The sequence below is a fragment of the Porites lutea genome, chromosome 7 (genome assembly GCF_958299795.1).
Source record: "Porites lutea chromosome 7, jaPorLute2.1, whole genome shotgun sequence".
Taxonomy (NCBI): Eukaryota; Metazoa; Cnidaria; class Anthozoa; order Scleractinia; family Poritidae; genus Porites; species Porites lutea.
The window spans coordinates 27,419,076-27,436,219 of NC_133207.1; the positions used below are offsets into that span (position 1 = coordinate 27,419,076).

The 17,144-nt window shown below is 41.0% G+C and overlaps 3 protein-coding genes across 3 annotated transcripts; 1 reads left to right on the forward strand and 2 right to left on the reverse strand.

Annotated features, from left to right (window-relative positions):
- Positions 1-2,022: 2,022 nt before the first annotated feature.
- LOC140944707 (uncharacterized) lies at positions 2,023-2,907 on the reverse strand. Its single transcript, XM_073393825.1, has one exon. The coding sequence runs from the start codon at positions 2,905-2,907 to the stop codon at positions 2,023-2,025; it is 885 nt and encodes a 294-aa protein (XP_073249926.1).
- A 6,734-nt stretch (positions 2,908-9,641) lies between these two features.
- LOC140943708 (uncharacterized) lies at positions 9,642-10,649 on the reverse strand. Its single transcript, XM_073392821.1, has one exon. The coding sequence runs from the start codon at positions 10,482-10,484 to the stop codon at positions 9,900-9,902; it is 585 nt and encodes a 194-aa protein (XP_073248922.1). The 5' UTR covers positions 10,485-10,649; the 3' UTR covers positions 9,642-9,899.
- Positions 10,650-10,761: 112 nt separating this feature from the next.
- LOC140943253 (nuclear nucleic acid-binding protein C1D-like) lies at positions 10,762-16,055 on the forward strand. The gene is made up of 7 exons (XM_073392320.1): positions 10,762-10,911; positions 12,091-12,157; positions 12,704-12,759; positions 13,258-13,312; positions 14,378-14,443; positions 15,272-15,319; positions 15,917-16,055. Exons 1-7 carry the CDS (start codon positions 10,771-10,773, stop codon positions 15,994-15,996), a joined length of 513 nt encoding a protein of 170 aa, XP_073248421.1. The 5' UTR covers positions 10,762-10,770; the 3' UTR covers positions 15,997-16,055.
- Positions 16,056-17,144: the final 1,089 nt, after the last annotated feature.

Below are 17,144 nucleotides of genomic sequence, written 5' to 3' on the forward strand. Positions count from 1 at the left end.
AAAATCGTTGTAAATTACTTGCTCTTCCACGATGCCGCGAAGCGGGACGAGAACTAAGCAACGCGGATCAGTGACGCAGCCCTCCATCTCTTTTACAGTGACAAAGCTTTGATATATTTATATTTCCCTACCGAATCCTTTCTATAAATTAAAGCTTCCTTCCAAATTTAACTAGGAGCTAAGAAGGACAAAGGTTTACCGCCTTTATTTTTGGTAGCTTGTTTTGATTCGGGAGACTGAAGCATGCAGGGCGCAGATAAACATTTTTTTCGTCTCTTTTTTTCTCATTTAGAAGTAAAGATGAAACGGCTTAAGATTTCTCAGAGGTTTAAAAACTCACCTGAACAAAATGAAGAAATAATGAACAGAACATATACTGGAAGATACAGTAATTTCTTTTCCCTCGGGTGTGAATCGACTCCAGTACAACCAAGAAAAATAATACCGATTTATCTTTGAAAAGCCGAATAGGACTGAACTGAATAATATATAGATTTAGCCAGGGCTAAAAGCGAAGCTCCCGTTAATAAATTCATAATTTAAATCAAACAATAAACTTGTAATCCACAGATCAGGGCACATTTATTTGACGTTTGAGAAAACGTTTTTAGAGAAAAATAATTTGACAGTCCAAGAGTGGAACAGCTTTTATATCGAGTTATTAAATAGTCTTATTTGTACACCCAAAAATAGCAATCATGTTCGATCACAGTAGATTAGGCCTGGAAAACGAATAGACCTATTCGTGTATTGTATTTGCATTAGCTGTAGCATCCGATGATAATGTGGCATTCACCAGTCTCTCCAACATTACTCCGTTAGAGAGACTATGGATAATTGGACAACCCCGAAATATAATTTTAAGAAACACGCGCGCCACGATAGTCCTTGGTGGCAGCCAATTTACACGTTGCATTCCTCCGTCTAAAAGAGAGGCCAAAATAAAAAAACAGGCCGGTTTTTTTGTGTTCGTCAAGTTTAGTTTACTAGTAAATCTTGGCGACGAATCTGGTGGTGTGTAAACCAGCCTTTTAAACATACTTTTTCTCATCACGTCTCAGGTAAACAGTACTATGAGGCCCTTGTTTTTATCATACAGACCTCGGACAGAATTTGTTCTTTTTTGCCCTATTTAAACCTAGTAATTCTGCAGTTTTTCACAATTTTGCAAGAGAATTTGCACTCATTCAATATCCACGACGATCAAAGCACGCCCTTCCTTTGCACAACAAATTATAGCATTGAATTATAAAACGTTTTCATGAAGAGAATTCTATAATGCTAAGACTTTCAGTTAGAAAAATCTGGTCCTGTGTGATATGCAGGGTAATATGTGCTTTTAATGAAAACGATAAACAAATTCCCAAAATCACTTTTCGGCCAGCCGGACGGGGCTCACTTTTGACAGGCACCAAATTTGCAGTGCGATTAATAGAGTTACCATTTACGCTTCAACATGATAGATAAATTGTTATGTTTAGGTTTTATTTCCCTTTATTTATTAAACTGCGTATGGTTTTGGTATGTGTAATCTTTAACTCTCTACGAATGTAAATAGATAAAACTACAACAATCAAGTCTGGGGTAAACAGGGAAGGGCTCCGAAGTGAACCCTTTCATTTAATAACATTTGCCCAACTGAGACGGTCAAGATACAGCAAATGTACAAAACAGGAATACATGGAAAAACGTGAAAAGAACAAAAAAAAAAAAGAAAAAGGGGGGGGGGAAGGGAGGGCAGTGAAGTAACGGTCTGTTGAAGCACATGGCGAAAGAACTGCGTAGAGCGCATGACAAAGAAATAAACTAGTGCCAGTCCTCCCCCCCCCTTCGGCTAGAGTTAAATACAAATAAATGCAATTATTTTAGACTTAACTCTCTACGAATGTAAATAGATAAAACTACAACAATCAAGTCTGGGGTAAACAGGGAAGGGCTCCGAAGTGAACCCTTCCATTTAATAACATTTGCCCAAGGGAGGCACGACCTAACCCCAGACAAAAGTCTCCATAAGGGAAAAATCTAAACAAACGAAGCGAGACGCTTAACTGCGAGCATTCTGTCTTTAACTGGGATGTGGATATAAGACCTATAAGCATCTGACTGCCAGTCTCCTAAACGCTTAATCAGTTCTGCAGGGATTTGAGCTTGAAAAGCCAGAGTGGCCCCGCCCGAGCGAAAACTATGTCCACTAACTTGAGACGGGTCCAAGTTCGTCTTGGCTGCGACTAGTTTTAGAAGGCAGTCAAACTTTCCATAAGTCAGAGGAGTCAGGCCCCCCTCCGTGGATGCTGGGATGATAAAGGCTGGGCCCGATAAAGGTGCTGGTACCAAGCCAAAGGCATGTCTGAGAGCAGTGTAAGGGCAGAGTGGATGTGGAGCAATGCGAGGTAACGGAACAGTTAAAATGCGCTGACTAAATTGGATGGTCTTCGACCATCGATTGATAATGATGGCCCAGTCATTGAAGAAGAGGATATCTCCTCGACGCAGGTGTTTGGATGGGTCAAACTTTGTTGATCCTTTGCATAGCAAATTCGCCTTACGAAGGAGGCCAAAGAACGCTACGAGGCAAACTGCCCAGAAGGTTGCATGTAAAGGGCTGTCCAAATGTAAATGACTCTTGAAGGCTAATAGGATCTGGGGTGTAATCGGCTTCTTTTGGGACACTGTTAAACCTTTTACACGCTTGATTCCTCGAAGTGTAGATGCCAATTGAAAATTGTTTTTGGTTGGGTCAGACAGACCATGTTCAAGGTGTAGAATGCGAATCGCATTTAAATAGGCTGGGATGGAGGATGCTGAGAGTGACCTTGCTAGAAAAGCTGCATAGCGATTAAGGGTTAATGCTGCTGCTGGGAGAGGTTGGTAGCCGTAGTATACACAAAAGGAGAGGTATGAACGCATTTGTCTCATGTAGGTGGACTTGGTAGTAGGTGCATATGATTGACGCCGGAAATTGGTGACTTCACGGTCAAGTTGCTGCTGATCCCTTGGATCTAAGGAGAGCAAGAGACAATGGCGACATGTGAGATTCGAAGTCATTTGATCTAGAGGATTTGGAGAGCCATGCTTGGAACGTTGGCCAGTAGTGCACATCATTAAGGCGTGAAATACTATCTGCTAGAGTGTTGGTTGCTCCTGGAATGTGCTTGACGAACAAACTGAAGTTGTAATACTCCTTAAGCCAAAACAGAGAACGAATCCAGTCCATGATCACCGGGCAACAGGTTGAGCCTTTGTTCAGAATGGCTGCAGCCACCTGACTGTCTGTTTTGACGACTACTCGATGACCTGACCAGAAAGGTGCCCAACGGTGTGCAGCTAAAACAATGGTAAATGTCTCCTTGTAATTGATATGGAGAGAGCATAGAGATGGGTAGTCCAAGGCCCAGTTGACGTACATCCAGTCTGGTGCCCATAGGCACCCCCCGCCAGACAGGGAGGCATCAGTAAGCACTGCTGTAGGAAGTTCAGGGATGGCTGAGGGGAACAAAGTTTTACAGTTGTGTGCAGGCAGGAGGTGGGTCCACCACATGAGGTCAGCTCTCGCATTTAGGTTAAGATAGACGCGATGGTGCGGACGTTTAACCGAGTTTGCCAAGGTGATAAGCCGTCTGAGAAATGTGCGGCCCCCTCGAACAACACGTGCTGCCCAATTAAGCTTGCCAAGGAGTCGTTGGAGGTGAAGCTTGGTACATTTGCTTTTATAGCTTGTTTCCTTGAGAAGGGATAACAACTCTGACACACGATCGTCTGAGAGGCGGAGTTCACACTGAACAGTGTCGATTTCAACTCCAAGAAAAATCAGGCACTGGGTAGGGTAGACAACTTTGCTCCAGTTGATAGTGAAGCCAAGAGACTCTAGTAAGTTTAACAGGGTGTCAAAAGCTACTTTGCACTGAAGTTGGGTTGGTTCGATGATAAGGAAGTCATCAAGATATGCCAGCACAGTATACCCTCTCCGGGCCATCATACGACAGATCCCTTGTGTGAGGCGGTGAAAAACCATTGGTGAGGCCCTGGCTCCAAATGGTAGACGCTTATCATAGAGGTAGATGGGGTGTTTTGAGTCGTTGAAGCGCCACGACATTCCTGTAACTCGCCAGCTATCGGGGTGTGTTCCAACGCTTCTGTAGGCATGTTTTAAGTCAACTTTTGCCAACCAACAACCAGGTTGACAGAGATTTGCTGCATCATCAACGGTAACATACTTGTAGTGTTCTAAATCCATATATGAGTTAGCATTCATCGTTAAGGGTCGGCTACAATCCATGATCATTCGTAATTCATTGGAGTCCTTTTTTGGTACGGCTCCAAGGGCATTAATGATAATTGGCATGTCGGTCTTGACTGCGATAGCAAAGTGGTCTTCTCGGAGACCTTTGATTAATTGCGCTTCAATTTGATCTTTAGCTCCAGGTCGCAGAGCAGACTTATTGTTTTGTGTAAAAGCATGTGAAACCATTAAATCAGGCAAGAGGAGCTGAAATCCATTTTTAACACCATCCAAGATAAATTCCGAGTCCGGGTCATTGGTTAGCTCTGTTGCCCAGGTCTCAAAAACTAAGTCTGTGGAGACCTGGGCTGCTTGGGGCTGCTGCTTAAATTCTGAAAAGGGCCCTGCATGAATGGGTAAACTTTCCCCACACTCTGCGGGAAGTGGTGTCCTTAAGACGGGATTAGTCCCTGCGTTTAACAATGTGGTCGAGACATCTCCTGCTAGTTCCGTAGTCAAAATACTATTTGGAGGGAGCTCTGCAGTTGAGTGTGGGTTCAGTATTGGGGGTCTTGAGCAGTAGCAGACTGGTGCTGCCATTGGGGGTGGGTTCCCAAGCACTGAGGTTTGATGCAAACATGATCATATTTACATGAAGAGGCAAAGCGGCACCCTTCACGCCGTTGGTAATCATAGCAAACTTGCTTTCCTGTTGCTGGGTTTAGGACTGGGCGGGACGTTTTGCGAGGAGATAGCCGCGGCGGTGTGGGAGTTGGATCTGGTCTGTGGAGTGTTTGGTGGGAGATGAACTGGCTGTCAGTACCCCATTTACAGTTTGTCGAAAACTGCATTCTGCGGTACAAATCATCATATTGCATCACTTTCGGTAAGGGGTAACACTTGGCTAGCTCAGATATCTTTGAACTGTACATAATGTAATGAAGGATGTCTTGGGTGGACGATAGAGACCCATCTGACATGAGAGTATGCATAATACGAAAGTTAGCCGCTGACCATTGTGGGAATGAGATTTTGTCAAGAGGCAGTTTCTTGTCTTGAGCGGTTTTTAATACAATTCTAGCATCACCAGAGGTTCCAAGCACGGTCTCCTTATCCTCCTGTAGTACTAAGGGAAGGCAGCTAATGAAATCAGGGATAAGTAGAGGACGTTTACCTCGCGAAGTAGAGGGCTCTAATAGCGGTTGTGCTGGGTCTTGTTCCTCTGCGGTTAAACCCAGTAAGATGGGGTCTCCTAAGGAATCCATGAGAGATTTAAGCTCGGATTGAACAACTGGGTCTTGCTGGAGACTTTTCAAGGTTGGTTTTGCGACAGAATGACTATCAGGTGTTGTTGTTGCGGTCGCCGTGGCCATCTTGGGCGCACTTGGTTGCTTGGACGCTCGCTGTAGCTTCAACAACTCGAGTTTGGTGCGTGTAAGATCCAGTTCAAGCTGTAAATTGCGGTTTCGAAGATCTTCGATCGCTGTTTCGTTTACAGTGGGTTGTTCTGTTTTAAAACTGGTTGGAGTAAGGTCTTTTATCAAAGACTCAACCTGACTCAGTTCGCGTTTGACTGCTTCGCTCATCTGTTGAGGTGTTGCCGATTCTGCCGCCAGGTCATCCGCGACGAAATCTTGTAGTTTTTTTGGAGGTTTTGTGCTCCTGCTGCTCTTTCTAGTCGCCATAGTGTAAACATCGACAACAATGCACCATAAGAAAACGATTCAGGAAAAATAAACGTGAGTTCAGTGAAGTAACGGTCTGTTGAAGCACATGGCGAAAGAACTGCGTAGAGCGCATGACAAAGAAATAAACTAGTGCCAGTCCTCCCCCCCCTTCGGCTAGAGTTAAATACAAATAAATGCAATTATTTTAGACTTAAAAGCGAGTGATATTTACGCGCGGCGTTTTGAGTATTCCTGCATGAGATGTTTATGTTCGACTGGATACAACCGGTGCAGCGATAAAAATTGCGAGAGGGACTACTAACAATCAATAAAATAAATATAATTCGGTGAAACATGTACAGAGATAATAATTTTCATTCACGAAGAGAAGTATTGAGAGTAAAGTGTCTTTGAAAATCATGAGTCAGGTAAGCATAAGCTTATTTATGTTTTAAGCCGGCCTCCCGGTGTTTGCTCTTTTTCAAGATGAACTCGAGGCAAGAAAATCGCTCACAACTTTCTGTTTACAGCCAAAATCATAAGTAAATAATCTTCGGAACATTTTCTTTGAATTTGCGGTCAAAAAAATGTCTAAAGGCTTTTTTAACCTGATACTATTATAGGTTAGATCATCGCTCGTGTATAAACTTAAGCCGCATAAATCATACGCTCGACTTCAGGAAACCGAAAAAAAAAACACATCAAAGACAACAATTTCTCAGGGTTACCAGTCGAGATGCTGCTTCTGAAGGTCATCAAGTGTTCCAGAATTTTCAACCCTCTTACGCCTCAAGCAAGGGCAAGTGAGTAAGCTCATTTTTGAAAACGATGCCATCCGAAATCGGATTTCCAATGACTTTGATAAGCGGTGCATTTGTCAACAAAAAGCGCAATAAACAAACCAGCCATGAATTACAGAACAATCTTGATAGCAGCTGTATTTCATTTTGTACACCAAGTAGAAAAAGCCAGTTTAAAACATCACAAGATGACACAAAACTCTGTAAGCTCCAGCTATCACTTGTATCAGTAAGCAAGTTTCCAGACGCTGCATAAATTTTCCGTATGAACTCACCTGTCAAATTTTGACCAATCAGAACATAAAAATTGGATGTAGAGCGTGATCAACGCGTGACAGTGAGAAAAGTCAAAAGTGATTGCCTTCCCCGCAGATTCCCCGCATGTAAATGTAAAAGCCGGTTGAATTTTCGCGTCCGATGTCAGTTCGAAATCAACATTTTAAAAGTGCGGCTCATGAACTCGACTTATTTCATATGCTTTTTTGAAAAATTGAACTTGAGCCTGCGATAATTGAAAAGTAGCAACCTGTCAGCGGATACGTTAAAAAAACACTCGAACTCAGTGGGTCGATACCTGAGCCCGCGATAGGGTCAGGCGATACTGGTCAGCAGCAACACTATTTTGACAGCTGTCAATTAATCAAAACATGGATGTACAATATCAGGTTGCAGGCTCCCAAACTAGCTAGAAAGTGTGAGATTAAACATTGGTATACCTGTGGTGCGGACGGACGGAAGGTCGGGTGGTCGGTGTATGGTCACGTGATTGCCGAATTTTCTAAGATGGATCGATTTTCTAAGCTATGGGACTTCGAATTGAGCCCGTGATCAAATAAAATATCAGCGCAAAACTTTAAACACTACGTGACCTCAATGGATAGACAAATGAGCCCGCGATACACTCAGGTGATGATGGTCAGCGTATACTCTAGTTCTCCTTGATCGCTCGCAGTCGTGTTTTCTCCCAAACACTTGAAAAGCCTGGAAACGAGGCAAGGTAACTGGCATGATGTCAGGGCAGACGCAACGACTTTTTTTTTGTAAAATAACTTTTCGGAAGAGCAAAAAGTGCCAAGAAAATTTAAAAGCTCAATAAAGGCTAAACATTTTGGATAACGGCCACAATTCCATTCTTCCGAAGATATCTGATTCGGAGTTTTCTCGCCACCTACGATTTTCGGAGGTTGTGGCTTTTTTTTTGGTTTTTTTTTCGCATTTTGTTTCAATCAATCAATCAATCGTTAATTTATTCACGTAACGTCTAGCTCGCTAAAAATTTCGTTCAAGATTGAAAATGAAATTAACATGATTTATTCTTAATCGACATCCCAAACTTGAATAGGTTTCCTTTCCTTAGATCGGGTTCAAGTGAATTCCAGATTTTAGCGGCTTGGTAAGTGAAAGAATTCTTCTTCCGGCAGTTAAGGTTAAAGCTTGGCATGCTATGATTAACACTACTACCTCTTAAGTTGTTGAGTCTTTAAAACTAAAAATTTTGAAAATCAGGCATGTACTTAAGTCCGTTACAGAATAAAGATCTATAAAATAACAAAAGCAAACTGCATATTTTCCTATTTTCTAGAGTTTTCATGTTCACAATCCCGGCCGAGTAATTCTTCATATGAGACTCTTTTGGACGGATCATCCTTTTTGAAGATTGATATAATTAGGCCATGACTCCACAGGGTAGGGTACCTACCACTGGTTAGGATTTTATTGAAAAGGATTGTGAGAGGCCCTTTTAAGGGCCCCTTTGCCATGTTTGAGCAGCTCGCATAAAATGTTATCTACTCCCGGGGCCTTTCCAGTTTTTAAGAGATCGATAGCAGTTACCGTTTCCTGTTCAGATATTTCATAATCTAGGGGCCCCAAGGCCTCTGATCTTGTTAGTATGTACTCTTCGTTTTGCTGTTTTCGTGCGTTTAACTTTTTAAAGTAACTGTAAAACTTCTCTAAGTCCTCACATGTGTTTTTTTGCATATTTTTGGATTTGCCCAGGTTGAATAATTTCCTAAATTGTCTCCACGCAGTTTTAGCATTACTGAGATCAATGCATTTAATTATCCGATTATAATGTTGGCGTTTCTTTTTTCTGCACAGGTGTTTGAAAGCCTTTTTTTTCTTGTGTTAGACTTGATCTCAATTCCTCCACGTTCGGGTTTCGTGAGATATGCCTACCTAATGATTTAAGATTCTCTTTTTGTATGTTGCATTGCTCGTCGAACCATGGTTTTACACTATGCTTCCTCATGGTGTTATTGAATCTCAAGCCTGCTTGTTTAATTTGCATACGTCAATTAAGTTTTTTGTGAATAGATCAGTCACGTTATTGTTATTCAGTGCTGTGTTCGGCCTGTTTTTTGTTTTTGTACTTTCTAAGAGTCGGCTTAATTCGTATTTCGCATTATCATCCCAGACTAATTTCTTAAATTCGCTTAACGTGATTTCGTCTGATCTTTTTCCGGAGCACCTTTTTTTGTGTTTTAGCCCTGGGAACTAAGTGCTCCGCCCAAGGGGGGTGAGCCCTGGGGACTAAGTGCTCCGCCCAAGGGGGGAGAGCCCTGGGGACTAAGAAATTGATTCGCTGCATTTTTTTTTGTCCTTTTTCATGCAATGAATGATCTTACAGTTAACTTGGATAATACATCTCTCTATTTCAGTTAGTTAGTTATCTATATGTCGTTTTTATAACGATCGTTCATGCATGTTCGTCTGAATCGGATCTGTAAAGCAGCACGGGCAATATAATTAAGTTCAGCGATATTTGTATGCTATAAAAAAATTCTGAAAAAGCAACACAAGTATTTATAAATTGTCTCGGTCTTTTTAAAAGTAAAATTCACGTTTAGTGCCCAGCTGAGCAATGACTTTACAAAATTAAATTACAAAGTGGAGGTTTCAACTCCTCCTTTAGCTGCATGAACATGACCTGCATGTTTGGCACTAAAACAAATTTTGAAGATTATAAAAGTGAAGAAATCTCAAATTCACGGGCAAAAAAGAACTTGTACATAAAAAATGAATTGATAATGCTTTTCTTATAATAATCAGAAGACTCAAATGTCTTCAGTGCAACAATTGTCCTAAACTGCTGGTAAGTCTTATAAATTATCTCTGATTTCAATCAGAGCTGTACAATGTCCAAATTAAATAAAGGCAACAAACTTGTTAGTTTACCAATCCATTGGTCTTTTTGTTCCAGTTTATTATTGGTCAGTATTTTCTTGAACTTTTTTCAAATTCCTTGACCATGTCGCTCAGCTTGTGCACAGCTTCGTATATACCCTCGCCATTCTTAGCACAGGTTTCTTGAACATGCCATGGGTTCACTTTATGCTGCAAGAGGGACAGTTGTTGAGCAATTTCGTGCGCCTTGAGTGCTCTTGGAAGATCTTGCTTGTTGGCGATGACAACCACAGGCACACGTTCCATTTCAACACTTTCAAGGACGCTGAAAAGTTCTTGCCGGGCTTCTGACATTCGCTCCAAATCAGAGCTGTCTAACACGAATATCAAGCCTTGTGTGTTCTTGAAATAGTGGCGCCATAATGGTCTGAGCTTGTCTTGGCCTCCCATATCCCAGACGGTGAACGTGACACCCTTGCATGGGCTCACAGTCTCCACATTGAATCCAATTGTAGGAATGGTGCTTACTGTCTCGTTTAGCTTGAGTTTGTACAGAATGGTGGTTTTACCAGCTGAATCAAGTCCTACCATGAGGATACGAGCGTCACGATTGGAGAAAGAACAATAAAGATCACTCATACTTTTGAAAAACTGAGAGAGTGTGATTCCCATAGTCGTTTAAAATATCTCTTTCAGTTGGTCTTGTCTTGTCTTCTATTGATTGTTTCTGATATCTTGATGTATTGATCTTTACAACTAACAAGTAGCTCATTTTATACCTTTTAAATTTCATAACTCGCTGTAATTTGGGTTATAATTTTTGTGTACCCTACTTTTGCAACGTGGATCCGTTTCACAAGTCTACAACTGACGTCATTTTATGCTTAAAATAGCCTCGTTACAAAAACGTCGATGTTACACACTGTGACCCAGTCCTCCAGCGCATTGCATTTTCAAGATGGCGGCTCATGTGGAAGAAGAGCCCGATTTACCTGAAGAAGTTACTGAGTCCCTTGAGACTTTTCACGAAGCTTTGGGTAAAGTTGAAGATGTTTTCAAGCCTGTTCTAGAGACCTCAGTGGATGACCTAAAGGAAAAGGTTTGAAGTTCCCTTTATAAAAAAACATAGCGTACATGTAACCCTCAAGTAGATTTTGACAAGCTGAAACTTTACGTTGTATAGCTTTCATTTTAATATCACATCTTGAGATTTTTTAAACGTTAAATTAAATTGTTGGTCACCTACGCTCTTAACTGAAACTGAAACTTCTATGAAATCAAGTAAACGGTTTCTTTTGATCACAAGACAGGATCGCATATTCGTTCAACACTCTTATTAAAAATGTTGTCTTTAGTTGCGTTGTATTATTAAAGTGAAGAAATCAACTCAAGAGAGCGTTAAAGGTACAACCAAATACAAAGCTGGTGAGGGTTATTCTCAGAAAAACAGGGAGATCGATACCCTGCAATTTGTATTCACATGTACAAAAGTATTCCTAAAAGTTCTTACAAGTTTTATGACTCTTTTATGTTTGTGGCACATGAAACACGTCAAATCCGAAAGTTGAATTGATTAAAGCAAGAATAGCCTGCAAAAACAGCCATCTCTCCTCACTCCTCACCGCTAGGGATGTTTCGCCAGGAGAGGCATCTGTGCCTCAGCAACAAAAATTCCAAACTGCTGGTGTATAATCTGTCCGAAATCTGGTTGGGAGCTGTGATTGGTTGACATAGTAGTTGTATTGTTTTAGCTATTGTTTGTGATTGACAGACAAAAGACCAACAGTCATAATGTTAAAATGTAAACGCAATGAATCTACTACAAAACAATCAATTTTCATGGAATATATTTTTCTGTAGCAGAAACATTTGAGCTTTTCTGAAGCTCATTCATTGAAGGGAAAAAGAACCAAAAAAGAAGAAAAAACTTTACCATTAGATTATCAACCAGGAGAATAAACTGACATTTGGAACCCCATGACTACCAGATTTATTATGTAAACATCAGTACAGAGTTTCTGTCACTGAGGTGTAAACATCTCTCCTGGCTAAAGGTCCCTAGCAGGGAGCAAGGAAAGATGGCCGTTTTCACAGGCTCAGATGAGGATAACCTAACTGATATCTTCAATCTTATAACAATCAAGTCAGTGTTAAAATTAGTGAACCTTTATTGGGCTGCCAAAACCACAGAATACAGGGTCTTATTTATTGGTTCTTTTTTATTTTTCATAACACTTGGATAACAAGCCCTATTTTAACTTTTTATTTTCTTTTTTAGATGAATCCACTGGAAAGTGCAAAACTTGACCTAGTAGTTGCTTATGCTATCAACTCAATGTTCTGGAGTAAGTTTTTTCTGAAACTACTTTTCCAGCTTCTTAACAAAAGCCTCCCTTTACTTGCCTTTAGCCAAAAGAAAATAGTATAATGGGACAATACTACCAAAAAGGTTTAGTTGAGCAGGATTAACAAAACTTCCAAAGTTTCAAAAGCCATAACTACATGTGTACAAGGGAAAGCTGATAAGCTGGAATCATGAGTTTTTTATATACTGTAAACTGCTACTTATAAGCTCCCCCAGTTATAGGCACATCTGCCAGTAAACAAAAAAAAAAGTGCATCCGATCATAACCCCCCGCCTCCCCTTCCTAGATAAAAGCACCCCTCCAAATGTATATAAATGAATTTGATTTATTATTATCTTAGTTATAAGCCCCCATGGATTCAAGCCTCTCCATATGTAAGCCCTGATCCTAAAACCCCTTACGAAGATGTATAAGGCTGCCCAGGACTTATAAGCGGTAGTTTACGGTATACCATCAAATTGAATTCTGTGGAGTGTTGTGTAGAAGTTTTTATTGTGAAAATAATATATGTGTCTCTTTTTGTAGTGTATCTTACCACTCAAGGTGTAAACCCACGTGAGCATCCTGTGAAATCTGAACTGGTAAAGTCATTTGCCTGGAATACATTGAGCTACATGTAGTACCATTATATCATTATTTATTATAGCAAATAAAGAAGCCTCGACTGTGCTCTGTTCTGTTCTAAAGCAGGCAGAAAGAAAGAAGTGTATCACATTCCTTTTTAGAATGGACGAAATGTCATGATATGATTGTTTTTGAATGGCTAAGAAAGATGATTATGAGTTCAGACCATACAAAATAGGTGCGGGTCAGCAAAGTTTTAGTTTTAAAAAATTTTAAATAATGGAGAATATTGGCACAATATCACTGGAAAAAGGTGCTGGAGCACACAACTCATGATTCCTTACTAATCCTCACAACAAAACTATATTTTTTTAACACTATTTTTTCTCATGCTCTTTTCATCCCTTCGTATTGTAGTATTGTTTAAGCTGTATCCCATAGGTTGTGCACATCGGCAGGTTTTGAAGGTCATAGAAGTTCTTTAACTTGTGTGCTGCCATTTGTTGTCATTGTAGGACAGAATAAAGAAGTACATGGGAAAAGTGAAAGAAGCAACAGAAAAGAAAGAAGGTCAGTATCTCCTCTGATCCCTTAGAAAAACTAGCAATATTATCTGGAATCCACTTAAAATAACAAACAATAAGTGCAAAACCAGAACTTCCTGCTTTACAAGGACAACATTGTGTAATTAAAACCCACGTAACTCTGGGGATTGTGGCAACAAATATTTGATTTGAAATTTGTCAGTGATGATGCCTGTCTTAAATGATCCGGTAAACTGTTCAACAACACCACTCCACTATAACTGAAACTCTTTTTGAAGGTTTCATTGCAGGAAAGTGGTACTGCTAGTGTGTTTACCATAGTTCTTATGTTATAAGGCTTAAGTCCATACCATTAATAAATTTTGAGCTCAAATTCTCAAGGGTTTCATTTTTATAAAAAGTCTTATACATAAGAATAGATAAATCAAACTTACGTGGCAGCTCAAGTTTATGCCAATTTAGTGACTGAAAGAGCTCATCCAGGCAAGCATTGTAATTTGATGTTGTGATTATACGAGCAGCGCAGTTCTGTAGTTTCTGCAGCTTCTGGGAGAGGCCCTTATTACAATTTCCCCAAACTGCACTGCAGTAATTGAAGTGAGGCTGTACATGTACAAGAGCATGATAAAATAGTCACGAGGGACAGAGTTTCTGACGCGCTTGATTGCACTGATACCTGAAGCAACCTTAAGTTTTTAGAAATCATCTGAATATCGTCATCCCAATTCAGGTTCTGGTCAATTTTTTTCCCAGCCACGGGGATGATGATATCAGGCTATAATTGGTCATATCTGAACGTTTTCCTTCATTCTTGTAGAGTGGAGTAACTCTTGGGTTTTCCACTCATCTGCAAATATTTTCTTTTTAATTGACAAATTGAATAGACATGACAATGATTCAGAAATCAAATCAGGACACTCTCTGAGAAGCTTGCCAGAAATATTGTCAAGACCTGTTGCTTTCGATTTACAAAGTTTAGATGTATTGTTTTGTGTACAGGTAGGGGGAGCTTATAAGGGGCAGTTTGAGGGTTGATTAAAGAGAGGGAAGAATTATTATTATTATTATTTTTCAATCTGTTTTGTCATAGCATCTCTAAGGATCGATAAGGGTGCTGCTAAGAGATTTGTGAAGAGTGCATTGTGGAATCCATCAGGTAACTTAGAGAGTAACCTGTTATAGTAACACATATGTTTTGTGCGTGTGTTGTACTTAAAGTAGAACAATGTCTACAGTGACAGATAGCTCTTGTTCCTGCATGGAAACCATATCAGATAGGGCTTTTATGCACAGTGGTTTCTGTACTGAAGCAGAATTTGCGGCTCCTATCTTGAAAGTCACTAACTGCTACCCTTCGCGGCAGTATGAACAGGTGTTCATGTATGTAGACAAATTAAACTATCCAGTATAGCAGAGACAGTAACCAGATGTCATATGTCTGCAGTTCGACTTTACAAACAGTTTTTACTTAACTACTGCAGTTTGGAAATACGTGTGGCCAGCGCTAAGTTTGACTTTTCATTCAAAGTCTACTGGCTTCAGTTTGACCAAGCCAGGTCCCTAAAAAATATGCAAATTAGCAACTGAATTCCACAACTGTTGTGTCTGCAACTAAGATGATCTTCAGTCATTTAATTGCATTTGATTAACATGTACACGTAAGTTGTTGTGTTTTATTGTGGACAACAAGAGGAGCCCACAATCCTAATCTCCAGGTTGTTATAACGCATGCGGCGCATAATGTAGCCAGCATTAATTTAGTTTCCACTAAGTGTGAGTGGAATGCACAAAACGCAATTTGATCACGCGCGTTTCGACTTCCTACCCCTCATCATCTGATAACGTGTGTTTTGATCAACTGTCACGTGAAACTAACGCAAAGCATCGCCTTGGAGGAAAAGCGTTTGGACCTCTGATCGTTGTCGCCTGCACTCCCTAACCTTTGGTTATTACTAGTTCAGAAATTATTTTGTTTGGCTTACAGATAAAAAGGATTCTTCACAAGATGGAGGGGAAACTTCAAGCAAAGAAGGTGAATCAAACGTTTGTCAGTATCATTTAAATCAATGAGGGTGCCTGGTGAACCTTGTATATTAAAGAGGGCACAAAATGTAAATCAATGCGCATTATTCATCAAGCGTGAGATCCCCATCGCTTGGATGCTCATCTTGTGTTGGGTGTGTGCTAAGTGTGTGTTTTTATGGACTATCATTGTCATTTCCTCTTCGTCAGCGCCTTGATTATCTTCCTCCTTCTCCTCCTCCTCCTCCACCTTCTCCTCCATCTCCACCTCCTCCTCCTCCTCCTCCTCCTCCTCCTCCTCCTCCTCCTCCTCCTCCTCCACCTCCTCCTCCATCTCCTCCTCCTCCTCCTCCTCCATCTCCACCTCCACCTCCTCCACCTCTACCTCCTCCACCTCCACGTCCTCCTCCACGTCCTCCACCTCCGTCTATAGGAGGCTCTGGGGTAACTAGTAACTCTGAAAGCGGGGCGGGTAAGGCAGGTGCGTGTTACAATTATGGCTCGCCGGTCAGATGCTGTTCGAGAAAAAAACTGGAATCGAGCCTTAAAAATGGGTCAGCATACGGGTCTACTTGTACTGACTGTTACTAATATCCTTTGCCCAAAGCTAACAAGAATGCAGAAAAACGCAAGGGTGAAGATAAATCCATCACGCCTTCAGAGAAGAAGAAGAAGAAAAAGAAGTAGTAATTACAGAAAGCCAGGACGTGTGTAAATAACTAAATAAAATATGTTTTTGTCACATATTTGATCCTCTGCTGATGTTACTGTAAGTACATTGTAAATATGTTGCAAAAGGGGCTTGTTAAAGTGATCTTTATTCACAGTGCTTAGCAAATCGTGCCAGTTAGTCCTACGTTCACACCCGGGGGGTAGGGGATACTCTCTTATATGCAGGGTCTGGAATAACCCAGAAAACCATACCTTGTGCAGTTGCATGGCTTCTAGGTCAAACAATGGAGTGCGCCCTCCCTCCTACCCAGGCAAATTGCCCATGTTCCTATTCAAATATTTTGGTCTGAAATGGGTTTTGTGTTCCAGGTAGCATGCTGCAAAATTCCACCCGAATTACCGGAGTATCCCCCACGTATTATCACCACAGCAAGTGCCCGTCATGGTACTGCTACAAAAATTGTAGACTACGAGTAGTCCCTCATTTTCCCTCAAGGATAGTAGATCGAGCGAAGCGCGAGCGCGGGTGAAAATCACCCCACGCGAGAAAGGCGAGACGCGGCGGGAGAGAGAAAGGCTTTGTCTGTAGTCCCTCATATTTCTCTCTCCTCGCCGCGTCTCGTCTTTCGCGCGTTAGGTGATTTTCAAGTGCGCTCGCGCTTCGCTCGTTCTACTATCCCTGAGGGAAAATGAGGGACTACTCGTAGTCTACAAAGATTGGTACGACCATTTCACTCCAGTTGTGTCAACGTGTAGAGAGCATTCATTTTACATGGAAGAGAAAATTTAATCTCATTTACAGGTTTTCACTGCCAATTAGTGCAAGACTGGTAGAGTAATGTAATGGAGGGATGATGGGAGGAAAAAGAGACTTTCTCATTTCCTCTTCTTATTTGGGAGATTTTGATATAAAAAAATATACCGTATACACAGGATTGTATTTCTTTCAATGCTTACATGAACTCTCTTTCTTATTACTTCTGGTTGATGCCTCGTCGAGATGACGGAAAGACAACTGACCTCATAAGGCTCGATCTCTAATGCTGTCCAGCTCAGTATCCCGCAACAGTGTTTATCATGTAATGTAGATGTCGGACTTCCTTTTTTAGCCCTCTCACCCATGTTATAATCAGCTGTTGCGCTGGAAAAAAACATGTCCAAAA